Source organism: Nipponia nippon, unplaced genomic scaffold (assembly GCF_047370975.1).
Source record: "Nipponia nippon isolate SJK-2023a ecotype South Korea unplaced genomic scaffold, ASM4737097v1 scaffold_2, whole genome shotgun sequence".
NCBI classification, from domain to species: domain Eukaryota; kingdom Metazoa; phylum Chordata; class Aves; order Pelecaniformes; family Threskiornithidae; genus Nipponia; species Nipponia nippon.
The window spans coordinates 130,078,182-130,106,034 of record NW_028262336.1 but is presented as its reverse complement, the minus strand read 5'-3'; the positions used below and the strand labels follow the sequence as shown (position 1 = coordinate 130,106,034).

General features: G+C 46.9%; 1 protein-coding gene across 2 annotated transcripts in view; it reads right to left on the bottom strand.

The window, feature by feature from the left end:
* The window catches only part of PGM2L1 (phosphoglucomutase 2 like 1), a 42,510-nt gene extending 20,691 nt beyond the window's left edge, over positions 1-21,819 (bottom strand). Inside the window, exons 1-3 of one of the 2 annotated variants that reach the window (XM_087756747.1) lie at positions 21,676-21,819; positions 21,367-21,578; positions 5,862-6,029 (exon numbers count right to left, since the gene is read on the bottom strand). In XM_087756747.1, coding sequence (XP_087612873.1) covers positions 5,862-6,029; positions 21,367-21,477 — 279 coding nt within the window. In that variant the 5' untranslated portion in view covers positions 21,478-21,578; positions 21,676-21,819. The remainder of the gene's footprint in view (positions 1-5,861; positions 6,030-21,366; positions 21,579-21,675) is intronic. The other variant, XM_087756748.1, reaches the window with a different exon arrangement.
* Positions 21,820-27,853: the final 6,034 nt, after the last annotated feature.

Sequence of the window (27,853 nt, the reverse complement as noted above, 5' to 3'; positions counted from 1 at the left end):
GAATCTCTCTGGAGATCCATCACAGAAACAACCCAGGATGGATCAGCGGTTTTAGACAAAAAGATGGAAGCACTATTGGTAATGGATGTTTCCAGAGGCCACTGTTCACTGCGATCAGAAAGCAGCCTTCCCCAACACAAGCGCAGCACCGTGAGCCTACCACAACCAAGCTGACCCTAAAAAAAGCTACCTCTTATGAGGGTCCAAGTTTCCTCTTGACAGGAGTGGGGATGTTTTGTACTAGAGCTAAACAGGCTTTCCCCCCAGTATTAACTGCAATTCTTTGCAATGTTCTTATCTGGATCTGACTCGCTATCGCCAAGAAGCAGTCTCTCAGCTGGAAAGCTGGCCTGACTCCTACTCATGAAATTCAGTTGAGCTCAATTTTTTTAACGGTTCTTGCCCTTTCCACCAAAGAATGTGCTTCAAAGCACGGACAAGCGGATACTGGCATCTCTTTGGAGAACTATTTCAGCTGCAGATGTAGTGTGTCTATAGGGGGATTCACAGAGAGAGAAAAAGTTTAAAATAAATAAAAAGCTTGGAACACTGACAGGACTGGAAGCTGTGCCACGGCACGATCGCCAGCTGAAGTCACCTTCACACCGAACTGAACTGTGTGGATACACAAACATGTTCACACCGCCCTGACAACTTATCAAGAACTTTCATTCACAGTTGTAAAGAGATAAGAGAGAGAGAGAGAGGAATGGGGAAAACTTGTTCAAGTTTGACTAGAACAGATTGAATAACATTTAAAGAGATGAACACCAGATTTCTTATCAACAGATCCCTTGTTTAGGCTAGCGGTATCTTGAGGTCAGAGCACATTGCAGAGTTTTATCTGAACTAGTTCCTCAAACATCAACAAACTGCACAAAAGGCAAAATTTACAGAAGAGGCAGGACCATGTCAGACAAACTGGTACTAGCTAGATGCAGAAAACAAACGGGCATATAAACTTTCTCAGAAGCAGCATGAATCAAGGTAAGTTCAGATAGAACAACTAATACTCCTGTCCACATAAAGTCATTACATTACAAACCACTCTTTACAGATGTAAAGCTGTTACATACGATTTCTACTTCACACCTACCCCCAGCAGCTCTCCCTCGACAGCAGAGGCATCGCTCGAACCTCCTGGCAACTCTGGCACCTCCAGGATTCTGCGCATCCAATTCCCCCCTCACCCCTTACTTCCCAATGACAACCATCACGCTGCTTTGCCTTTTTGGCTCTAATGCCTGCACTCTCGTACATCTCCCAGCTTTGCATTCCCTCATTCTGCAAACACAGAAGAACTGATTGATTTTTGTTGCAAAGCAAGGGTCTATACTGATCTTTTTAGTAGACCGGATCTGCCGTACTTTCTCCCTTACACCTCGTGCCAGCTATTTCTGCCTGAGCATTTTGGCAGCTATGGGTGGGGTGCCGCTACAATCTAAATAACGCTCTCCTCAAGGGTGAGGCGAGATTTTTCCTAGGACACACTCTTGAACCAGCTTCGCTGTTCGACAAGGATCAAAGATTTCATATGAGTAAAAATAGCAATGTCTTTACTTTCTGTCTTTACTTTCTGCCACGGATAAGTTTTGATTAAAATTAAGACACAATGCGATATGCTATACAAGAACAAAATACTTGAAGCTTAGCCAAAGATCCAACAGCTGAAATTAGTCCAGCCCTAGTGGACTTGTTTACTATCCAAATACCTTTATTAAAGCTAATTGAAGATATCCACGTCAATATCTTGCCATTACATACTTGGTGATAATTCATAACTTATTAGCAAGTGTCAGCGTACAAATGTGCAACCGCCTCAGTGGACCTAAAACAAAATTCTCTTTAGGTGCACTGAAGCATTACAAATATTTACACCTCTGCACAGCTCAGGTGATTTCCCTATATAAAATTCACGGGCAGATCTAGTCTGCTTCTACAGCCACGTTTTAAATAATCCTCTTGCACGTGATGGTATCAAGAATGGGGTGGAAAGATTTTTGGTTGATGTAATCAAGAGAGATAGTAACAGCTTTATGAAGTCCAGTATTTAAATCTTTCAACTATTATCTTTAGCTTTGCTTATATAGCAACAGGAAACTCGCAGCAATGATGCAAAGAGGACTGGTTTTGTCATGGTGGAGGCCAGTGATGGGTCACTTACCCCTCAGTAAAAGCACTTGCTTCAGCAGGACAGAGCAGGAAAATCTAGGCTTTACGCACGGGTTACGGACCTACGATCTTCAGACGAGTCAAAAGCAACGTCTGGATATTCTGTACCTGTCTGGATCCAACTTTTCATGATCTCAATGTAATCACGCAAACGAAGAACACAGCATGCGCTTAAGCATGCGACTTAACTAAGGCTTATTTTAATTGAAGGAAGTATTTTAATTACACTGAAGTCTACTTTTTTTGAATGGCCATTTATTCCTGTAGCAGGTAAGGACAAAGAGAGAGACAGGGTTGCCCATTTTCAGATTAGGTTCAGCAAAACTGTTAATGTCCTTAGCTTCCAAAACAAGCGTACTCAAGCAAAGAGATTAAATCTAATACAGTTTACTTCAGAAACAAGTTTTCATCTGCTTCCCAGGGATTGCTTTTTCTAACTTGATACGTGGCTTTAATAAACAACTAAAAATAGAAGCTCTACAGAGGGAGGAATGAATACAACCCAGTTTGTTACTTTCAGAAACCGGTAATGCCCATGGAACTGAACTTGCAAACACATTCCCTGCTGACCAAAATGAAACTTTTCACTTTCTGCCAAGAATGCGTATCAGTCAGCCGATCCAAGCACAGTCACGCTTTCACGAGACTGGAAACACAAAGGCAGCATGCAACGTTCAGGCGCTGGGAGCGTGAGCAACTCCGAAGGCCAAAAAGGAGAGCGACTATTATTAACTTCCTCTGCATTATCAAGATGTTTACTCTGCTTCAAAGAAAAGCAGACTTGTTTAAGGCAACTTCGCTACTCTTAGCAATTCCATCACTGGCAACAAGCTACTAGTTTTTAAACTGTTGTTTTTCTTAATCGCTTCAGCTCATTCCCACCGCATCAGCGCAGACCACCTGTACCACATCAGTAAGTTTTGTTCGTACCACGACAGTATTTGTAGCAGATGAGTTTGGCATACTCAGACCAGTAAGGCTAGAATTAAAGCAAGCATCATTCTAAGGTGTGTCCAGTTTAGAGGTTAGAAACCCACAGAAAACTTTCTGTTACACCCAAGACGAAACTGAAGAGAAAAAGTGGTCAGATATAAGGCTGGGTTTCAAACGCTGCCCGTGAGCTCCAACGTGTTACTTCTTTTCAAAGCCTGTATAAACAGCCATTGGAATTTGGTTGCACCACAAAAGTCTGGGTTCCAGTTGTACCAGCCAGGCATTAGCAGTATGTCAAACAGCTTAATAAAGTCCCAGCTCCTCCAAGTTTTAAGCACACCACTTCACCCTGAGCCAACAGAAAACAAATTATTTCAGCCACGTCTGAGGGACTTGTATCAGAGCATGAACCTGCAAAGAGACGACTATTTTAAAATGTTTACCTACACGGTATTAAATGAGAGATTTTTAATCAACCCTTTGCAAATCATCTAACAAAACACCTTTTATCATATGGCTGAAGCTCCACTTACAAAAGAGCACTTGACAAAGTAGGTAAGATTCAGTAGGTCTGTCATAACAAAAACTTTTTATCGATGTTCCAAGTAGAATGGCTACAAATAAACCAGTTCAATTATATTTTTCAATAGTCAAGACTAAAGGTGGGAGCAGATAAGATGTTTAAGTATATTTAATATGCACAGTCCAAACTCATTTGTGTATGTTCATAAGGAAAGGAAATACGGAACATCCATTTTCTGACTCATGCTATTCAATTTCAAAAGGATTCAACACTTCTCTTTCCTTGCCTCCCACTACCTTCACTGGGGTGAAAGCTATATTTTGCAGATTAAGAATCCAAAGTATGTGCAAGAACGACTACTGAAGTCGGGAATGATAGTTTAACAGGACTACAACCTAGATAAATCAATGTTCAAATTCAGACTCTTCTTTCAAGTGCTCAAATTCTGGATAATATCAGATCAATTTCAAATGTACTCTGAATTAATTTCATATGAAGTTCAGTTGTGAAGATTAGTTATTTAATCTACTTGTTTGGGGGAAAAATTGACAGAGGAACACACCAGCTGAAAAGCACCCTGGTACTGTACAACAAGCAAATTGAAGAACAAATCCACTATGAGACAGCAATATAGAAAAGGAGCATGGAGCACTTTTGATCAAACTAAACTGACACCAACTGTTCCTTCCCAAGGTGTTTGTCAAAAAGGTGGGGAAAGAAACGAGACAACAGGGGACCAAGTTCTTTGAGAAAGAATACATCATCTGCCCTTGAACAAAACAGTGCTTCAAAGAAAAGCAGAGATGATTAGGCCTTATATTAATCAACAGGTTGATTTATTTGAACAATCAACACACATACAACTCATTAACATTGCTTGGAGGGCAACAGAAGAGTCTGATCATTTTCCATCCCTCTTCTGGCAGGCAAGAGCAAAATCAACAGAGGAAAAAAGGAGGGTAAAAGATATTGAAGAAACAAGTCCAGAAAGTTGTGTTTCTGGTTGTTAATCAACTTAAACAGCTAGTCAAAAGAACCTAAAACACGGTTCAAGGGAAAGATGCATCAGAAGTGAGGAGTCTCTGCCACGAGTCTTCTCCACCACAGCACTGGTATCATTCACCACTCCGTGGCAGCCTCTACCCAGCGCCTCAACTCCACGTACCAGCTTTTGTGCCCTCCTAAAGGTACATCCAGCGCCGCCACCAAGCGGAGCCTCGTCTCTGGCAGAGGAGCAGGCAGTTAGGACTAAAGCCTCCCTGGCCAAAACCTTACCCCACATGCACACCCCTCCCACCAGACCCTTTCCAGTAACGCTAATATACAACTATCAAAATGGCAGTCAAAAGCTACGTCTAAGTTCCAAGATCGCCCTGTCTGTATCCAAATCAAGAAGTCCACCACAAAATACTCTACTCCAAAATTCAAAGAACTAGTCCTAGAAAAGATCCACATCTGTTTACAATGTTTTCTTAGTAAATACTTCTATAATGATATCTCTAACCCAAATACACAAATATTAAATCATAGATAAACCATGAATCATCGACCTCTCTGATACAGTATGTAACGTAAGATTTGCAGTTTGAGAGTTTAAGTTCGTATCTCAAACGACTTTCTTGTATCTCTACTTTAAAGAGTACCAAGAGCTACGGAGCTCCAGTAACGCCAGCGCGCTTAACCACAGTATTTTCTACAACTATCCAATCCAGTTGTTGGTAACACAACCAGTGTTACTGGAAGGATTCCCCAGAAGTTAATTTACAATGCAGATGTTCTTCACAGTCAGTCTACATTTGCTTTTTCATCTGACTTCCTGTTCATTTTCTCAGTAAAACCTGCTATTTTTGTACAGTTCTTCACAACTTTGGCTAAAAGTGAAAGTAAAGGCTTCTTTGGGGGTGGCTTTGCTTTTTGGGTTTTCTTATTTTTTGTATAGTTTTTGACAAATACTAAAAGTTCTTATGACAGCTAATGCTTTCCAACTTCAGAGCAGTATAACAGACTTTAACTACTGGCCAAATTCCAGCGACAGTGATTATATTCTGCCTCCTAGGATGTCCAATTGAACCTGTTCTTTATTTTCTTCCAGCGCTAAACGTTGCGTGCTATCACTCGACTGTTGAATGGCTGTTGTGTTTCACCCTCAGCTTGTATTTCAGCGGTACACTAGAAGACCCAAGCGTTTACTGTGAAACCATTCAGTTATCTCCTCTGCAATGATGCAGCTTACCTGTGTTGACTGGATCACTGTAAGATCATTAATGTAGCAAAAGCCTGCTCCCATAGCAGAGCGCAGCCCGGCAGTCCCAAAGGTCAGCCTGCAGCAGAGACGATCCCGTAACTCTTTATGCTTTCCATTCTGTAACAAGCTTTCAATCTGTTCTTTTGTTTTTTGGTTCTGCAAAAGAAGATTAAGGTCTTCCTTTAGTTCTTGAAATCAGGATCTGCTATATACTTAATGTTTTTAAAGAATTCCTAGTTCTGCAGTGCAACAAGTTCTTCCTATCCTGTAAAATGCCTGTCTGCACAAACTTCATTGTAACTCTCACTTCCATCATATTCTCTTTTCTCTATCATCCTTATTTATAAAAGATTATAGAGCTCTTGCTGCCATTGACACACTGATGTGTTTGCCTAGTCATTAACACACTTTCCAGCTACATGAAGCCTGTAAGTGAGGAACACAGACTTCAAAAGAGGTTTTTCCAAGGCAGGTAACACAAGTTAATTCTCGAGCTGTGCTGCTGGAAGACAGACAAAAATCCGACCTTCAAAGCAGTGCTTCCTTCCTCCCCGCCCGCAGGAAAGGGCTGTAAACAGGCACAGTAAAATAAAGCTGACATTGTAAAACCAAAAATAAAGCTTGTCTTTTCGAGTTACGTTAATCGTTAGCGAGGTGGGTACAAGAGAGTGAAAGGCCCTATTTACCACACACTCTCACATAAAGATGGATATTTCTCTCTGTCAGAGAATCCCAGCCATTTTTGACACTTTCCCTGCTCAGTATCTGCACTTGATATGAATGGGTTGAAAAAAAACAGCTCCTACTCCTGAAGGTATCACATGCATCATTTTAACAGACACTTTTACTGCTCTCCAACCTTCAGTTTTTAACTCTACTTAGGAGGGTCTCAAGCATCTTGTCGGTAAAACCCAGAGAATTCAAAACAAAGTTCCACAATTACTTAAAAGTTCAGAAAGAATGCATTTTACACACGGTATGTGATACTGAACAAAGAATTCTCCACAGAAGTCACTGGATGTATCTTTAAGAGTTAGCATCTTTCTGAAGCAAGAAACCTCTGCTCCCAAAAGCAGTCCTCATGTCACTGAAACATAACTTTATTGTGGGTGTTAGAGAACACAAAGATTACAGTTGCTTTATGATTTGCCCCCCAAACAGCAAAATATACACCCACTAACCTACTCAGAGGAAACACTGAAAAGCAAAATATTATGTCAATCAGTTAATTTGATGTATATCAATATATTAAGAGTCTTCTGGTTCATATGGAAGAGCCAGAGCCATTCTCCCCTTCTGGTATCATTGTTAGCTGGCGGTTACACCGCTTCCCCTCCACTTGCACAGCTCATTGCGACTGAAAGCCCCCTGCGGTTACGTGCCGATGTTTGTACAGTGGGTATCGCAGCGGGGACTGGCTCGTCGGCTCCTCTGCCGTGACCTGGAAGAGGCCGTACCAGGCCAGACCAAAGGGTGAGTCCAGCACCCTGACAGCAACTGTCAGCAGATGCCCGGAAGAAGGCACAAGGACAGCGCAATCACGGCAGGAATCTGGACAAAGGTGCAAGGGCGATCTACGTATTTTCCACGTAGGGAGTTCCTCATCTGCACAGGAGGGCTCCTTGTGCCAACAAAAGGGATACAAACACCAGACAAGTCAGGATAGAACGTTTTTTAAAAATGTTGTCATCCTACGCCTTTATCATCTAAAACCCATGACTAAAATGAACGGCCACCTGACAAGGACAAAGTTTGGCTAAACAGAACAGTAGGGAGCAATCCTTCTGATGTGAAAGCCACTCCATTTTAAACAGTCATTGCATTTACAAAAGAATGTGTGTGTTTGTCATTTCCATGTATACAGAATACATTTACTACCATTCCTTGTTCAGCTGAGGGAGTGATTATACACATCTCTGAACGGCTTAATTCGAGCATTTACCTTAAGGTAGGAAATGCTACAATCCTATGAACGTTTTAAAGTCAATCCTACGCAGCGCACAGTATGTTACGTAGCAGGATGGGTAAAAGACACTGATATTGAAGTCTCCCTCTGTTCGTTCAGTATTTTCCCAAACCTGCATTACTGTCAAAGCTATGAACTTCCAAGTGCACAAAACACACGTACACACAATTTGTTCTTCGTAGTTATTCTGCACCCTCAACTAATATTGAGGATAGAAAACAATGCGACAAAATAGGGAAAATTTAATATTAATTCCCTATGATGATTAGATTTAGATAGTCATGGCAATACCAACCACGCTATCCTGAGCATGCCTGGGGAGACCTGGGGGGGAAGGGAGAGAAGGCGAGTCCAGTTTGACAAGGAAAAACAATGACAGAAGAATATCCATGTCTGTCCTTTCACAACATGTGCTAACAGGGAGCGATTCACCCCTAGGATGCTGTTTTGAAAGAAGCGGATGTGTAAACACCCATATTTTATAACATAGGGATTTTGAAGGCTTTATAAATTCATTTGGTCATCAAGAAACTCAGCCTGCCTACTGACAGCCAGTTTGGACAGCTATAATAAACACAGCGCAACCCAGCCAGGCTTGCCAACACCACAGACTGTGTAGAAGGCAACTGAGATACAGCTGTAAAAAACAATGACTCCAGCTGTATAATAGTTCAGCTCAGGCTGCACGAGTGCTTCTCTCAAACGGTGTTGCTTCAAGCAGGGTCGTAAGGAACGGTTAAAAAAGGCAAATGGAATCTGAAAGGCAAGGGTGAAGCACCCCTGACATTTAAAACAGAGGTCAGCCAGCTTCAGCTCCCGCGCTGCCACAAGGCAGCCGCTGCAGCCTGGGGGAACGGGCTCTGCACAGAGGGCGGCTCTTCAGGAGGGCTTGAAAAATGCTGGGAAAAGCACCATGATACGAGCTGCACGAACCTCCGTTCAATATTTCATTCAAAAAATATTCAATAAAACTTGTTCAAAAGCTGAAACTATTTCCACCGCTTGACAAAAGATCTTGAACGCTAGCAGGATGAGATGTGGGAATTTTCACTTCTTTGTGCCTTAAAATAAAAAGGGAAGCCATTATTGTTCAGGCTTTCAGATGGCTCTGCAACTAAAGCGAGCCATTACTCACAACACAGCTAAAAACAGGCCTCAAAAATAAAGCAAAAACAATGGGGCACAGTAAATATTAAATCCCAGAAGTGAAAGCTTCTCTTTGAGCTGTTCATAGGCCGTCAACCAGAAAACAAATGACTAATCTGAAAAGAGTCTGAGGCAAGAGTACATGAAAACCTCATCTCACACTATCATAATTCAATACATTTTTGCTTTAAAATAAGGTTATTAAATTACACAGCATCTTTAATAGCTGTTTAGGATACGCTGTATTGCTCGCCTGCAAGAAAAGAATGATGTGTAGTACATTACACAGTTTGTGGTCTGGAATTTTGCAAAACTGAGGCAAGATTTTCCTGAAGCAACAGCGTAAACATTTATTTTACAAATAGATTAACATGCATTTTTGATTGAAGCTACCTTATTTATTTTCCAAGGGAACAAAAATGAGTCAGCCAAAATAGCATCCAAATAACATTTTAATTTGCTCAGGTCACACTCAGTTAGCTAAAATTTCCTGCAATCAGAAAAGAAGAAAGGAGGAAAAAAAAAGTTACGAGCTAAAGAAGAAAATGTCAAAGCTTTCCACAGATGACCTGAAACTCCTGGGCAACAGAAATAAGGAATTTTACAAGACTTGGTATAAATTCAGATGTGGTAATGATGTGTCTCACGCTCTGGGTTATGCATTCAGTAGCATTAGAAGACTGATCTCAAGACAGCTGTTACCACAGCCATCCGCAGCACAATCCTTACCAATTTTCATAGTTCCCTGCTTTCCAGTTTTTCTCCGAGTTGGAGCTTCAAAGCCTACGGACCAGTTTAGCTTCTGGCACCACACTGCTTGGGTATGAACACCATTTACCATACCAAACTGAGAATTTCAAAAGGCACTGCAGTTGGGTGGGGCTAAAAGATAATGACAGATTCCACTGCTGACGTTTAGCCCTATTGCAAACTCTCAAAAAATAGGTTTTTTGCTGTTTTGCTTTATAGTTATGAAATAAAGTAACGCATCTGAAAGTTTCTCAGTAGCCCTTATGAAAGTTCATTTTCCAAAGCGGAATAGCTGTAATGTTAAAACACACAACAGATGTTCATATTAGAGACTGGGATTACGAAGAAGCAAGCCTAGTATGCCTTTATGCAAAGCATATTTTCTGAAGCCCTTAGTATCACTGCACAGTCACTCTCTCCGTCAACACGAACCTTCCTGTCATGCGAAGCAAGAGGCACTAGGAGGGTTTATCAGATTAGTCAAGCTATGCAGCATCCCATCATATTTCTAAATTCCAAGGAAATATCATCAATCCCACCCATGGAGGCAATTACGTGACGCTGATATGAGAGGCTTACTAGCAGCTTTAAGTAGTTCATTGATGTATTCCTAAATAACTATCACAGATGACTACTTAGAAAAGAATTTCTCAAGCTTCTGAAGCCAAGCAAGGCAGCAGCACGAAGTCAGCACCAAACTCAATTAGCTTAGAAACACAAAGTCGGGCAACTGAAGTGCCCGCTCTTCACCGTTGCCTGGATTAGTATGTCAGTAAGCTCCGTTAATCACAACGCAGAAGCCTAGCGTAAGCGAAAGAGAAGTTCCTTAGAGATTATTAACTACAGTGTTTGGACATTATTTTTAATATCCTTAAAAAAAACCCCACACACAACACAAGACTGCCTAGAGCTTCCTGTCTTAAGCAGAAATAAACTAGGCCGTTTCATACAAAAATAGTCATTCCTTAGTAAAAGCAATGCTCTAAGATATCCTTGCGTCCCCAATGGCTCTAACAAAGCAATTCAAATTCTTCTCATGGATTTAATGATTTGAAGAGCCCACAGAATTTAGCGCTTCTTCTAAAGTCAAGCACGTCAATGATATGAAAACAGCACTTCTTTCAGTATCCACCAAGCATGCCAAATCTCTGTGCCGCTGGCCAACAAGGCTTTCTGGAAGAGCAGCTGCAGCACGCAGGGACAGAGGAGCGGCTGAGGGAACGCAGGCCGGGGCAGGGACCCCCGGCAAGCGCATTATCCCTGTTGGAGGCACAGAGGGTGGGAGACGAGGGCAAAGGTGCTGTGGTGAGCTCAGTGCCTGCAGCCTTACCCCACCAGCACAACTCCTGGCCTTTCCTAGGGTCCCCCAGCCGCTCCAGAAGTGCTGGTGACTCATCTGGCAGGGATACCCCAAGGGGTTCGGGGCTGACTGGTAGGTACTGGTTTCTCCCTCATTGCCCTGTGATGCTGAGCAGGGAATATCCCAGTAACTAGGCTGAGGTTGGTATCCCACATGAGGAAGTGGTTAGGGAAGGGGGGAAAAGAAGAAGCCGAGTCCATTTCAGTATCATGGTGTTGGTGGGGTCTGCCTGCTGCGGTAGGAATGCATGTGCATGGGCCTAAGCTCAGCACCGGGCAGGATGCCTGGCAGCAGCAGCACTGACTCTCCCCAAAGAAGGGAGCGACGGACCCTTCAAGGCTGCCCCACGTTGCTACTGGCTTTCAGAGGATTATTTAGTGGTGGAAGAAGCATCTGGCAGAGAGTAGGGTCCTTCAAGCGCACAGGGACCAACCTCCCAAAGGCGAAGAGGGCAGCGAAGAGGGCAGCGAAGAGGGCAGCGAAGAGGGCAGCGAAGAGGGCAGCATTGGGGACGGGGGTGAGACCCACCCGCAGACCCACATCCTCTGAGCACACAGGGATGGGGGGACCTCTGCTGCCAGCAAAACAGCTTTCATGCAGCTGACAAGCAGCCACCACACCGTAAGGCCCCACCCCTTGCAGCTGCACGCACACACACACATATGTATATATAAAAAAATATATCTAGGTCAGGAGGCAGGACAAGGCAGCAATCAAGAAGCAACAGATGCTGTTCCTCCTGCTCCGAGCGGGGAAGGGGTCCTGGCCACTGCCAGCAGCATGCAAGGAGGCGGCAGATAAGGTGACAGCGGCCAGGAGGGCCCTGGAAGGAGAGGCCCGTGCGACCTGAACGTACAGCGCTGGGGCCAGAAAAGGGACAGGGAAGGAAAGAGGTGCCCCTGGCTGGTGACTGGGCTAAAGAGGGGTCCAGCAGGGAAAGGGTAAGTAGGAGAAACAGCCCCAGCTCCCTCAGTCTCAGCTCACAGGGCGAGTGCTCCAGCCTCCAACCATCTCAGAGCCCCTCTGCTGAACTTGCACCAGTTTGTCAATACTCATCTTGAACTAGGGAGCCCCAAAACCAGACAGAGTATCTAGATGCAGGCTAACAAGTGCTGAGTAAAGGGATGTAATTCCTTCCCCACAACGGCCCAGGATGCTGTCGACCTCCTCTGCTGCTGGGGAGGCCGCTGGCTCCTGCTCAGCATGCTGCCTGCAGAGCCTCCCAGGGCCTTTTCAGCAGAGCGGAGCCCCAGCTTGCACTGCCGCAGGGGGTTCCTCTTTCTCAAGCACACCCTGTCCTCATTGAATTTAACTTAATGTCCTCGCCGGTCCATTCCTCCAGCCTGTCTACTTCCCCCGAATAGCAGCTCTGCCCTCAACCGTCTACTTCCCAATCTGGCAGCACCTATGAATGGGATGCGAGTGCCCTCAGAGATGTTAATCTACCATTTTAAGACATAAATTTGTAAAGCATTCTTAATTTTTAAATAGCTTTGAGGCTCACCATTTGATACTTGGGAAGCAAAGAGCAACCAGAGGTCAGGCAATGTTTTCCTATCCCATTTCAAGGAGACTCTACCAAGTACCTTCAGGGAGTCCTCTCATTCTCACGGAGCGCGGGGTTTTGCATTACTAACAAGCCGGGAGGAGAGAGAATGAGACTATCAGAACCTCCCCTTCAGCACTTCAGATTCGCTGTCACAAAGAAATGGAAACAAGAAACATTTGGGACAGAGACAGACAGGCTGCTGCATGGGTAAGAGGCTGAACATAGTTCTGCACTCACATGAGCACCAGAAAAAAAAAAAAAAGTTCTGCATTATTTTTCCCCTATAAAGTTATTACACTAATATATATACATGCTGTCTCTAGAAAGCTAGTACTACTTTCCCATAAAATGGGGTTTTTTTGCAAGTTACCTGTGTTGTTTCTGACTTCAGTTCTCAGTCAGGAACTTTTATATAACCTATATTAGTGGTCCTGTGGATTTAAATTTTAAAGTGGTTATAATGGCCTTTAAGAAGAGGGAAGGGGATGAGCCTGCTGGAGACACGAGATATACTTCCAACAACTACTTATAAAAATTTACTGCCAGAATCAGATGTGGGGCAGAACGGTGGGGTCATATCCTGTAGCAGCTGAGACTCTGCAACATCAACACGTTTAAGAAAGGCTTGAGGTTTTATTAAACAAAAAAAGTATATTCTCTGCTGAATTCAGTGTTAGCTTCTTCATCTTCAGTTTTCCATGGACTGCACAGTTGCCTACTGAGACAGAACTACACTTTTTTTGTAGCTCATCAGGATACATAATCTGAAACAACTGGAGAATTAAAGTACAAGGGCGTTAGCTGAGTATTTCTTACTGGTCCTTTCACTCCCAATCATGCTAATAATGTGTGCTTACTGCCAGAGTTAGGTTTCAAAGCTAATACCCTGTCAAAATAAGTGGCAGTTTACAACTCTCATAGCAATCAGTTTTTGTTTTGCAGACACTCTTCACATCTGTAGCCTGGAAGAACAGGAAAAAAAGGTCTCAAATTTGCTTAGAATTCAGCAAATTCAACAGCCACAAATTAAGTGCATCAAGCTTTGCCAGCCAGCCTTTGGTTTTTAACTGGCAATTGTTTTAAGCTTTTTTTCAAATAAAATTAGGGTCAGTCCCTAAGATCCAAACACCAGAGTATCTATTTGTAGGAACTCCTAATGAAGAGAAACGGAGCACTGGCCGTGGCATAGCTACTCACCTCATACGCACAACTAAAGACCAGCACTGGCACTTGCATCAAGTTCTCATTTACAATTTGTCTTAGAAATTGGAGGTTCTCATTTCCTCTTGTTAAGCCAGAAATATTTGTTTTCTAGTCAGCAACTGCACCAACATTTTTATGTAAAAATCAGTTGGGTAACTGCAGGCAAGCAGTTACTCAGGCTAGTTACTGCAGCGGGAGGGAAAGGTGGTGGCAGAGCAAATCACAGCCTCTACGTACAGCTGTAGGTGCTGTACTTGCGAGGTAGAAGGTTCCCTACGGATCCTCCCTTGTCTCTGCCAACCCACTGGGGCTACATTTACATTGTGCGTACGGCTTGTTCTGTTTTGTTCCCAAATCCTGGTCCCTCAATGAGCCACAACACCTCCGTAACAGTCGGCTGCTTCTGGTAGGGAGCCCTTAAGAGTGGAGGAAGCCAGGTTGAAAGGATGTTTTAGGTACAGCCTACATCCATTCTTCCTGTCTGGAGTGAACCGTGGAACAGTTTTGCTCCATGCACCAAAACCAGCCCTCCAATACTGTTTCCAAAGGCCCTATATCTCCCCCGTACATCACACAACCCAGGTACACAGGACTCAAGTCTTCACGCTACCAAAACCGCCACCCCAGCAGCACTCTGAACTGACAAGAGCGATGAGATCCTGAGGCAGGGAGGCTGCATGGACTGTACAAGATGGGCCGCAGCCAAGCAGCGTGTAGCATTAATAGTGCCCATCTACCCTGGAGGTTGAGGCCACAAAAAGCGTGACTACAGCCACACCGTACTGCGGAAAGCACACGCAGACTGCACCGCTGACACGCTACGCCCCTCCGAGAGGGACGGGGACATCATGTTCTCTTTTCAGGAACACTAAAACCTGGAAACCTGTATCTGCAAGGAAGTATTGTAAAAAGCTCCGAACTAGCAATTCTCTGATTAGAGGCCCACAGTTGCGTTTCAGAAAAACAGACAACACAAGACCAAACGCTAATGGCAAGAGGAGCGGCAAACACAAGTACAGCTTGAAGTCCTTTAATTTAATTCTGTGACTCAGCGTACAAAACAGGAAGAAGTCACAGGCAAAGCAGGCCACTTCACTGCGTTGTTCAACAACTGGAAAGAGTTCACAGCACACAGATTTCTCTGGTTCTCTGCCCTTCCTGAGGGTCGTGCTAAGATTGCATCCAGTAAACAAGAGAACATCTTTCTGTGGCATTCATCTCACTAGTTCTATTTTTGTGGAAGATTTTGTACAGTTTATACAAACACGTTCAAGTAGACTTTTGTTTCACAGCACAGGCCCTTCAGAGGTCAGCTTTTCCAACCCTCCTGCTCCAGCAGGGACACAGAGCCAGTTGCCCAGGACCCTGTCTAGACAGCTGCGGAGTATCTCCAAGGACGGAGACTTCACCACCTCCCTGGGCACCCTGTGCCAGCGCTCTGTCACCCTCACAGTACAAAAGTGTTTCCTGGTGTTCAGAGGGTGCCTCCCGTGTTTCAGTTTGTGCCCATTTCTTCTGGTCCTGACAGTTAAAGGCGCTGTAATAATTTTGCCGTGAACCAAGGAGACAGAAGCTAATTTATGTATTTTGTTCCAGTGTCTAACTGAAGTGCGTAGCACAGGACAGTCCCTGGCAAAATCTCTGGTTCATGTCAGGAAGAGAAAGATGCGAGTCCTGCGGTTCGCACTGAGATGTCCTCAGTGCCATCAGCAACTCGGATGCAGGGTTTGGCACTGGACGTGTCTTTAATCTCAAACGTGTGAAATATTACCTCCAGTCAACTTAACAAGTGTTTTCCTTCCAGAATTTAGCCTTCAAACCCACAAATCCCAGCAGCACAAGTCTTTAAAACTGGGCAGCAGATAGGACCTGCTGCTTTTAATTCTATTTTAACCTTTGCTGAGCTACTGTTCTTTAAATTGCTACTTAGTTTCCCTCCCCAGCATTATCAGTTGTTATTATTTTATTAATATTTGTTTCTTCTTGCTTGAATGGTCCATGCCACAGTGATGCACCAGCCCTGGTGATGTCACAGCAGGCAGAACATTGGTGGTGGCCCACGTCACAGGGGAGCTGGTGACGCAGCCAGCCCTAGATAGGCACACCGAGGGCAGTGCCAGGCAGGGGAGAGCAGGGTGGCTGTTCTCCTTCGTTGCTTCTCCTCTGCATCACAGCTGGACACCCAGAGAGGGAAGGGACCAGACACAGCACGCTCCTGTCCTCTCCCTCCAGAGGTAAGTGTCCCACCTGTATCCCATCACAGTCATGCAGGGAGCTGGAAGCTCCTCACAGCCATGGGGAGAGGGAGCTCCCCACCCTTTTACCCTGGAGAGCTGTGGGCTGGGCCCCACGTGAGCTCCTGGCACCATCACTAGTGATGCAGTGGCCAGAACAGTGGTGGCAGCTCCTGTCACTGGGGGGTGGGTGGCACAGTTGGCCTAGGAGGGGTGTCTCCTGGCCATCATGGGAGGGACAGCCTTGGCAGGAGGCAGGGAGGGAAGGGAGGTCTGAGGTGATGGAAGGCAACTGCTCTGGTTGTTGACTCTCCCCTCTTTGACAGCTGCAGCCAGACATAACCAGACCAGAGCCTCTGCTGCTCAGCCAGAGTGCGCTACACCCTTCTACAAGGACATTGGCCTAAGGATAAGGAAACACACACAGCCCCAGTCTGTACTGCATCATGGACCGACACACAGCTGGAAGCTCCCCACAGCTGAGGGCAACGGGATCTCTGCACCACCCACAACCTCCACACCCCACCACTGACCTACAGGCAGCTGGAAGCTCCCCACAGCTAAGGAAAAAGGCATCTCCACACTATTCATCTTCTCCATACCCCACCATGCGCCTACAGGCGGCTGCAAACTCCCCACAGCCATGGACAAAAGTAACCTCCCCACCACCCCGCTTCGCCATACCGGCAGCTAGAGAATCCCCCCAGCCGTGAACAGAGCAACCTCCCCACCACCCACCGTAAAGCTCCTCAAAATAAAGTGTCTGATTTGTGAAGCCATTGGCTGGTTCTTCCAGTTTGTGGTTTTTGGTAACCTTTTGGGGTTGTTCCTTGCTGTCCTTGTTCCCTGTATTTATGCATCTTTAAACATGGATATATATGTGTGCATATATATATGCGATATGCACACATATATAAATATACATATAAAGCATACCCCAGGAGCCAGCTGCACAGGCCAGCAGACAAGCCACCTCTTTTATATTGGCCCAATACAAAACAAGCAACAAAACCCCTTACATAACTGCTTTTTTACAGGCATTTCCGCATGTCTTTTTAAATAAACTGGACTGAGACTTATCGTAGTAATGCTTTACAGCCCACTGCTGCTGAAGGAGGCAGTTCTCGCCTTCCCAGACTGCTCCCACTAACGTGCTGGCCCCTTTCTTCTGTCAGGAAAAAACATTTACGCAGCTGCAGTGAGGCTGATCAATAACAAATCCCCTCCCTTCCCCCCGACCCCCCGCAACCGTTCCCTGACCAACTGCATGAATATTGTGCCAGCTCAAGCAGGTAGGGAGGGGAAGCACAGCCACGAGGAAGGGTGAGACTACCTCCTTTCTGCAATTCTCTCATTATCATCCAACACAGAATAAAAACCATCCATTTCTCAGAACATTTTAAAATCATTAGACCACCCAAATATGTGTAGACTAGCAGTTAAAAAACCACAAAAGATCCTACATCATACAGAACACTTACGTTTATGAACTCAGAGGTACCTAACACAGGGAAGTTCCAAATTCTACAAAGCAAGTCTTAATGCTCAAATTTTATTTCTGATATCTGAAAGCTAGAGTCTGTAAGCACAGAACGGCGATACCCTTTCCCACCTCCATGACAACAACACGGACAGCAATATAGCTTATTTATCAATACAGACAGTAATGCCATGAAGTATAAGCTTCAAGACTATCCTGATGGACTTGAGAGAGTTGAATGTCTTAGAAGAGGCACTAAAGCACAGTCCTTGTGTTATTTCAGAGCTTCCCCCATTTCACCGAGTTGTTTACAGGCTCTCGGTAGTCTCGGTTGTGCCAGGATGGGGTTTGTGCCCCAATCCACCCAGAATCAACTACTTGAATAATTCACAATTTTATCTCCTGTGTTTTAATGCTAGAGCTTGCAACGCATACATGTAATTTTGAAGAATTGCTCTTCTCGTTTGTGGCCAATTCCTAGACTTTATTTTCCCATTTTTATTCTTAAAAATTCACTTAAAAGTCTTAATAAGAAAAAATATTGAAAGTTGAATGGCAGAAGCAGGTTATTGGTCTCTAACTACCAAGTCCATTTCCTCTTGAAATGCGTCTTAAAAGTCACAAAAATTAAAAACAAAAAAAAACCCCACACCCAAAAACCCCAAACAACCCCCAAACCAGCCAAGCCACCTTGTTAGCAAGGAGGAAGCTATCCATGCTATGTCTGTGCACTGACAACGAGCCCATGAATTAGGACACTAAAATGAGAGTACAGTGAAAGGGGCCTGCACAAGCAGCTCCTGGAGAATTAATTGCAGTTTTTCCCCCATGTGATGTTCAAACAGTGCCTTTGTAATAAGCACAAACCATTCCCTTCTCCCAGGTGCACTCCACCACCACAACAGCAGCCCGGAACAGTTTGTGTACAAACACTCCTCCCTACCTTTCCTGACGATGGGCAAAGCACTGAGCATGCCCGAGGAACAGGATTCTTGTCAGCGATCCTACAGGGCTCATTAATAAACCACCAGCAAACAGCTTGCGCTTATGCGTCATTTTTACAGTGTGAGGACTTACTGAGGGAAAGGAAGAGGGCACCCGTTATCTACTCTGACTTGTAGGTAAAGCTGTGAATCTTTCTATGGGACCAGGTTTTTGATTAAGTAGATCAGGATCTTAATTATACTGTTCTCTCCCACCAGCTGCTGAGCCAGTTATCTCACCCTCAGGCTTACACTGAAACCTCCTCTGCCACCACGTACAACAAGCGCTCAGCTCATTTCGTGCCACTCTGTGTGTAGCTTTATGCTATAAAGCCACCTAAGACAAGCACATAAAACACTACAAGCACATCAAATTACCACAACTAAGGTCCAAAATTCTAAGATTCTAAAATTCTCTAAAGAGAAGTGGTTTTCTTGGAGACAACTGCTCTGACACAGCTTTCCAGACGAGCCAGACTCCTTTCGGAGACTCAAGGCAGATGTGGAAGCACAATAGGAAAGTTAGAGAGTGGATAAAGAGGGAGAAAATATAGAACAATGACTAATTGTTGACATAATTTACCAATGAGGACTGAACAAAAGGCGGGTACCTTGTGCCTCCAAGCCTGTCTCAAAGACAAAAGCAAACACACAGCAATTAAGGAGAGAGAATGGGAAAGGAGGCCGATTTCGTTACTGAGCTTCCTCTAAGCTAGTTGCTAGAAGCATTAATGAAGATGCACGATACTGGTGAAAGAGGAGGAAAGCAGAAAGATCATCAGATGGTCAGGTTTCCTTCACCCACCCACGCCCCAGCCCATAATCAGTTCCAGTTTTAGAAAAGGTTAGCACGTATACCCAAGTCAAAAAGGATGAAGAGCACAGCTCTAAGAATTAATTACAGCAAATAATTTTCAATTAAGTTAGAGGACAAAAGCTCCCCACAGCTAAATACAGCTGTGAATGTAGTGCATAGATTTTTTCCTTAATCAGAAGCAGCAAAAGTCCCTACGGCCAAGGAAACTGGGGGTGGGGAAGGGGTGAGACAGGCAGCTCCTTGTCGTTTGATAAGCAGCAAACCTACAGAGAGCTCATTTCCTAGGTTTGTGGTGAAATACAAGGGCGTTGGACGAATAATCCCTCCTCATGCCGTACCTGCTGGTTTCTCCTTGCCCTCCTGTCCCACAACACTTTCACCTCTTTTGCTTACATCCTCTACGGAGCAACTGCAAGTGCCTCTGGACCACCCGTGCCCCCAGCCCTGCAGCCCCCACTCCTGCAGGAGCACTCAGGCCTCCTTCTCCAGGTGATTTTGAGTTTTCAAAATGCACAAGAACTCTCTTTGAAATCTCTCCAAGTAATAAGTTCAAGCAGCCTTGTAGGAATGGTCATGATTATCACCTAGAGAAGAAAGGGTAAACAGGTACAATCAAACTGACTCTCCAGTTTGTATTTTATTGGCTAATTTTGGCCTTAGAAGGAGCTATTGAAACAGTAATATTTCACTATTGCTCGTTTTAATTGAAATATTTTTCCCCAGTAACCTTAACATTAAAAAGTGTAAGTTCTCCTGCTTCACACATTTTTAGGATAAACATACATTAATCCCTCTAAAAAAAAAAAAAAAACAAAACACCTTTCAATACACTAACCAGAAGTTATATAAAAAAAATTTACTAGAGTTCAATCTGGGTTATCAAGTGTATTATCAGGAACGCTATTTCCCTTTTCCACTCCTTCCCTCCCCCCCATGCCACGATTCCCAGACACTTTCACAACAGCAGCTCTGAGCGCAGAATGTGCAGATGGCAAGTGTTAATTCCTGCAAAAATGAAAGAAGAGAGCATATTTCCAAGTAGCAGAAAGCTCATTTAAGGGCTGTCACGTAGATTTTACTCGTAGCCCTCCTGCTTTGATCCTGACAGGACGAAACTAAAGAGGAAACAGTATAAAACACATTGATAATCACTCTCATTAAAGGAAAAAAAAAAAAAAAGAAGAAACAAAAAGAAGCCACAGTCAGGAACCTAAACCACTGGTGCACTGGTAGTTTACCCTCTGCCATCTCTAAGATATTTTTTAAAGCACAGGCCATGATGTTTGAACAAGCCAGCTGAAAAAAAAAGCAACCCTTTCAACAACGAGTTAAGCAAAATAACCTCAAATACCATATTATTATTATGGCCCCAAATTTGCTTTGGATGGTTTAATGAGAACTAACCAAGCCTGCAGTCCTCTTGACACCCTGTTGGAGCCAAAAAGGAAAGGAGCATGCCAGACCTTAGACCTCTGGAGCCTGTTTCTTTCCTGGGGAGGGTGTTAAATCCCAGAAGCTAACAAAATGATGCCATCCGACTCTAACTGCATTTTAAGCCATTAAACAATCCTTCCTTCAGCCCGATTTCACAAGACGCATGTTTCTGTCTTAATGAAGAAGCGGTAGCAACACGAAGCAGGTGCCGTACTCCATGTGCTGGTAGGATGACATCATACCATCCCTTCGTCAGGTACAGCCCCCGGATGGCCGCATATCTCACCCTTCCCCTCTCACAGGTTAAGAATTTCTCAGTCGCGGCAGCCTTTTGGGATCTGGCTGGATCCAGATAGGTATTTTTCAAAGGGCATCGATCCCGGGTGAAAGGGCCCTGCCGAGGGAAGGCTGAGGACCCCGGGGAGGGAGGAGGACACCAGGCAGGATGGGAAGGAGACGGAATACGCGATGGGACCGATGACAGAACCACCCCGGGAGGGCGGAGAAGCCCCCAGCGGGGGGTGGGTGGGTGGGTGCGTGGTGCCGCCGCCGCCCCCCGCCATGCACCCACCTTGTCCCAGCTCAGCCACTGCCACACCGCCTTGTCGAGCTGCGCGTCGCCGGTGCTGCGGGCGACCAGCACGTTGGAATTGACGTCCCCGGGAGCTCCGCACTCGCCCATGTCGTCGTCTGCGGGGGTCGCGGGTGGAAGGCGAGGGGGACAACGACAGCGGCGGCTTCGCTTCTTCACTTCGCGACGCCCACCGCAGCACCGCGCATCGCCTGAGGGAGGGGGAAGAGCGAGAGGAGGCGGGACGGTGCCCCGACGGACGGGAGAGGCGGGGGAAGCCCAGAACAAGCCGCGGCGGCCGCTATTTACCTCAGCTCAACGCTCGTAACGACGAGTAACGGCGATCGCCGCCGCAGCCGGCAACGGTCGGGACGCGCGCCCGCGCCCGCCCCCGCCAACGGCCCCTCCCCGCCCGCGCCCAAGCACCGCCCGCCGCCGCCGCTCAACAACAACCGAAGCCCCGCCCCCCGCCGCGGTCCCAGCCAATCCCGCCTCGCCCTCTCCCACCGGAGGGGCGGGGGAGCGTCGCGATGCGTGATGGGAAATGTAGTCCGAGCTCCCGCCGCCGGCCGCGGAGGGGCGGGGCTGGCGGGCGGGGAGAAACTACAACTCCCGGCAGCCCTCGCGGCGCGCCCACTTCGCCTCAGGGTGAGGGGAAGCGGCCGGGGCTGAGGCCGCTTTGCCTTCCCTCAGGCGGCCCAGCTGCGGGGGGCTCGGCCTTTCCCGCCGCATACCCTCTCCGTTAGCCGCGTCTCAGGAGCCCCGGCTCCGTCCTGCCCCCGCTCCGGGCTTCCCGGGGTGGTGTTACCGGCCCCGTGACGCTCAGTTGTCACACAGCGCTTGGCCCTCGGGAGGCCTGAGCAGAGTCAGGGTGGAGGCAGGGAGGGCTGGGTGGAGGCTCCCTCCTTTTGCTTGAGGTAAACAAAAATGTACAGTATATCTTTTACCGCCTCACTAAACAGGTGCTCTCTGCCTCCTGGGTGATACATAGGAGGAAAAGCTAAAAACCTGCCTGGTTGTGCCCCTCCTTCAGCCTCCCAGGCAGCCTTCACCCTGCTGAGGGCGCTATCTGTTCCCTCTGAAAGGATGATGGAAACGGCGCTGCCCCGGGGGATGAGCCCGTTGTTCGGATGCATTTCCAGATGGGCTTCAGCAGCAATTAAATTCCCATTAGGAGGAGAATCTTAACCCCCATCTCCCCTTCCCAGGCCGCTTCAGTTCTGAGTTGCCTGTCCCTAAGCAAAAGGCTGCGGCGGTGACCACATCCCGCAGCGCATCCTTATCCCGCAGATCAGCATCTTCATCCCGCAGAGCATCCTCATCCCGCAGAGCATCCTCATCCCGCAGAGCATCCTCATCCCGCAGAGCATCCTCGCGGAGGTTGCCATAGTGACAGCAGGCACTGCAGAGGGATGCCAGGCTTCGGGAAGACGGGTGGAGGGCGGTGGGACCGCTGCCCAGGGGATGCGGGACGTGAAGGGAGGTATGAAACGCCAGGCTTGTGAGCGGCACAGGCTCCCGGGTGAGGTGGAAAGAGAGACTGAAGGGAGAGGAAGACACAATGGGGGATGACAAAGACATGGGCAGGCGGTTTGGGATACCCAAGCAGCACAGCAAAGGATGTTGCTGAAAATTGTAAATATAGAAGGGAATGATCCATTGTATGAAAGCTTGGAAATCTGTTTAACATCCCTCCCCTTCAAAGCTCTCGAGTCAGTGTCCTGAAGGGACCTCTTCCTTGGCTGCAGACACAAACAAATCCTCCGGTCCAGAGGTCTGACTCAGTGTGGGGAGACGAACCTTTAAATTGGTCTATTACAGTAAATTACTGATAGAAGTCAACAGAAGATAAAGATAAGAAGAAGAAAGTAAGTCAACATAAGTCTTCTGTTATCACTAAAGGACTCTCCTTAGGTTGTTTCTCGTCTAGGAGAAGAAGGGTCTGGACACTGATAAAGTTCGAGTGAGGAAATCAGACATAATAGATGAATCAAACAGTAAGTGAGTGGGATACTCTGTCTCTGGATGGATTTGGGGGATCCATCCTTTGGTACTGATGCTCGGAGAAGGAGCGGGCCTGCGAGGCAGTAGGAAAGGGCCCTACGACCTGAGCTGCCATGTCCTGGGCTTTGCAGGACCAGAGGTAACCCTGCCAGCCCAACCCAAGAGCAGAAAGACGCAGCTCCACGCTTCCCCCCAGCTCTGGCTTCACCCCGTGGCTTCTGTCCCCGATGCCACCCACCCCCCATGTTGTTTCCTCTCCCGTTCTGATTTTTTTCTCTTTCTCCCGCATCTGCACATAAAGAGGTGGCATCTGTAGCAGCGCTGATGCCATCCTGAGCCCAGCAGTCTGATTAAAACCGTGTCCCAAACGGCCAGATGCCGGCACATTTCTCCAGATCTCTGCATAACTGATGAGGGTGGCTCCTGCAGTGAGCTTGCACCGGAGGGTCAGCATGCGGCGCAGCACCTGCTTTTCATACCTTCGCTGCTCTTTTCTCCTCCTTTGTGTTTTGTCTTTAAGGAAAGAAGGCCAGAGCCCAGCATAACAGGAGCTTCAGCCCATAAAACCTTTGTTTTCCCCCCAAAAAAGGACAATGGCCATGCTAAATACCTCTCCAAAGCCTGCCAAACAGGAGCCTTTCTCACAAAAACTCGGTAGCTCTTTGGAAAGGCAGTAAGAGATGTCATTAAAATGAAACTTCATGCTTAAATGCTTCAATTCTTGCCTCCTTTTTTTCCCCATGTGCTTAATGAAAGCTTTAAATTATTCTGAATGGTGACTTTTTGCCATCAGAGCAGGCAGGCTCTTTCTGCACGTGAAACCTTGAACCTCATGAAGTGGTTTCACACAGGACAGCGGGAGCCGTGCCCACACCCTGCGTTATCAGCGCTCAGCTATGTAGCCATGATTAAAAGCGGGATTTTCCCTTCAGGTATCTATATAGGAGAATTATCATTCTGTCAGGTGTCAATGCTCCTCCATGATTATTTCCCTGAAGAACCGATAGAACAGCCTCATAAAAGACAAAAGTCTCCTCCTGTTATTTCTTTACCAGGAATAACCACAGCGTGGAGGGTTTGAAACTTCTCAGGATCTCGCAAATGCATCCGAAGTCAGAGAGCGATGATCTGGCTTCCAAATATTTCCCTGGGAGAGGACTTTGGTTAGCTGGCTCCGAGGCACCGCTGTGCGTACAGCAGATGCCAGGCAGCCCGAGCAACTCCAGAGCAGAGCAATCATATAAAAAGATTATAGGTGATATGGCTTAGATCGCGCTTATGGAGATTTGCTGTGTTTGCCTGGAGAAAACACTGACCTCATGGGAGATGACAACTAAGTCCAGTGTATTTCAGGGTTAATCAGCCACCAGAAGAATTCTTAAAGCTAATTATGTTGCTAGAGGAAAGTTAAACTGCGTCCCATCTGCTTTCGTGCTGTCACGGAGAGCAATAGCGAAGAAGCCGGCCCAACTCTGGACTGTGCTGCGCAGGGGCCCGGCACCATGGCTCTGCCGGGCGCTTTGGGGTGATTGCAGAGCCTCCCCGCACTCACCGGCCATGCATGTTGCCAGCAGAAATCTCTGTTTTCATCTGTTACTAATGACAAAACTTCCAGTCCGTATGGCCGTGGAGGAAAGCCAGAAAATAGGAAATTAATCTGCAAGTGAAGCAAAGCCAACATTTCTAAGTTTTCATCCTTGTGTATCGTTTCGCCTAATTGAGGCACAGCATGCTCAGACCAAACTGAGCAGCAGCAAACAGTCTGGGGGCTAAAAACCACGGGAGAGGCCACGTTGCCAGCGATGAATACGAGCCAGGCTGGGAGGAGAAGGGCTGCCAGGCTGCCGGCAGCCGCCGGCTCGTGTGCGGGGAGCTGCCAGAGCCAGCGGGGACCGTGGCGGGGCTCAGCTGGGGGAATGACTTCTTCCCAGCCAAAACGCGCGTATGCATCCACGTACGCATGTGTATGACCGTATGCGTGCGTTGCTCCTGCTTTCAGAGAAAGGCCCTGCTCTGTGCGCCGCTGTTAGGAAACCCCGCATTCCCACCTGTAGCGTAATTGCAACTGTGAAATGGCAGATAACTGTCTGTGCCCCCAAAATGAGAGTTTTCTTCTAATGTAAACAAAATCATGGAAGGTAATAGAGACTCGTTAATAGCACATAGCTCCTGTTCGGGATTTGCAGTTATGCAATGCAGGGGTAAAGAATCATAGAATCACAGAATCACAGAATCGTTTAGGTTGGAAAAGACCCTTAAGATCATCGAGTCCAACCGTTAACCCAGCGCTGCCAAGGCCACCACTAAACCATGTCCCCAAGCACCACATCTCCCCGGCTTTTAAATCCCTCCAGGGATGGGGACTCAGCCCCTGCCCTGGGCAGCCTGGGCCAGGGCCTGACAGCCCTTTGGGGAAGAAGTTTTTCCTAATACCCAACCCAAACCTGCCCTGGCGCAGCTTGAGGCCGTTTCCATAAGAAAATGGCGTATCCATTCTCCTTTATATGCTTAAATGTGTCCGTCCTCCTGGCAGGGTTGGGTTTGCGGCATCTCAGTATCGTACCCCTGAACAATGATGCACATATTTTGTTCTTACCAATGTGTTTAATGTTTTTTTTTTTTTTCCACAGAAGAATGGCTAAGCACACAGCGATGTCACGGAATATCAGAAATAAAAACTGCCTGTACGGTCACGTTAGCATCCTCGGCGATCTGGTACCGCAGACCAAATCCTCGCCCACAACAAACGGGATTAGCTCTGTGGATCGCATAGCTCTGCCCAGTCCTGCGCCGGAGAGCCTCGAGGCTGAACACAACCGGTACAGTGTTTCCATGGCAATTTTACCGCACACGGTTTATTCCAGATTGCCTGCAAACAGCCCAGGGCTCCCATGATATTCCAGGTTGTTTTTCTGCCCCCGGTTTCTGCAGCGAGCCGGCGTCGTGCAGGATGAACCCAGCGCATCCTTCCAGCTCGCTGCCTCTCAGCAGGCACTGTGCATGCCCTCGCTCTGCTGCACATCTTTTGTTTTATTATTTATGTATCCTGAACACCCTGTTCTCCTGTGCCTCTTGGGTTACCTGGTAATAAAACAGCAACTCCCGTCCTTTCATGTCCCTCTCCGAGCAGTGTATTGCCAGAAAGGCAGTGCAACTCAACGCAGGCAGCAATGACATCCCTGCCGGTTGATAGCGTGCTGCACGGGGAGGGGTGGGTGCCTTTTTGGGCCTGAATGCCGTTTTTAATCTGATCTGGGGTCGAAGCAGCCAAAGTGCTTTGTCCTGAAGAAGCGCAGGGGCTCTGCAGGCAGAGCACGAAGAAAGGGAGCGGGCTGGCAGGTGGGAAGGATGCGGCAGGGACTGCTGAGATTAGGAAATGGCTTTCAAATTCTGCAGCTGTCCCTGGCTTGGTGCTTCACGATGTCAGCCCTGATCCTGCACCCACCGCCACTGACAAGACACTCCTCAGCTTCCTCGGGAGCGTAACACCCTAAATACCCACGCTTTAAATGCAGTATATAATGTGCAGCTCGGAGCCGCTGGAAAATCCTCCGCTCTCAGCCCAAAGGGAGGGCAGGGAGCAGCTCTCCTCGCCGTTGCTGCAGTCTCGGCTCTCCGGTCCATGGGCCCCACCGCAGCCATCAAAATCTTTGCTAACAGACAGCTTGGAGCCAAAAACACACCACAAGTCCAAATCTGCCCATGGGCACCTGTCCGAGGCAGCACCCCCGAGCCGGCAAGCAGAGAGGAACTCGGGCTTATCACCTCTTCCCACCCTAATCTTTTGTCCTAACTGATGAAAACCATTTTAGAGGCTGCGGTGACTAAGCACTTAATCTAGGGCTTAATCACGTAGGGGCGACGGTATTTACCGCGGCTGAGTAGCGCAGTGGGTTAGTGTGCCAGGCGTAGGTGCGGGAAAGCCGCGGTGAGCATCCCCATCCCCAGCACCCCTCTGGGGGAGGCACTGATCCAGCCCTCCCTGTCCTCCCTTTGCTCGGGGCACAGCCTTCTTCCAGGGCTGCTACATGGGGGAAATTTTGGCGCTTCCCACTCGCTTGGGCCTGGCTTTGGTCACCGGTCCCCTCGTATATCAACGCCTGTCCTTTACAAACCAGAAACCAAACACAGACCTGGTTATTTTTAATCCTCCCCTCTAGGTGTTAATAGCCCACGCACGTGCCCTGCTGAGCAGTTGTCCACCAGCCGCATCCATCTGCAGAAAAGAGATGTGCTGAGCCAATTGCCTCTGGTGAGAGAAGAAGAAAGAAGTACAGATCAGGCTTTCCACCCCAATTTATCCCCTCAATTAATCCTGAAGTATGGGGTAAATTGTGTGGAACTGAGGAAATTTGTACCGAAAACTTTCTGAAAGGGGAGTACATGGGATCTCGGCTGTCTGGGATTTCCTAATTGTCAGTAAAAATAAATGACACCTTGATCTTTACTAAGCAATACTTCTTTTTCTTACCACATGGTGCAG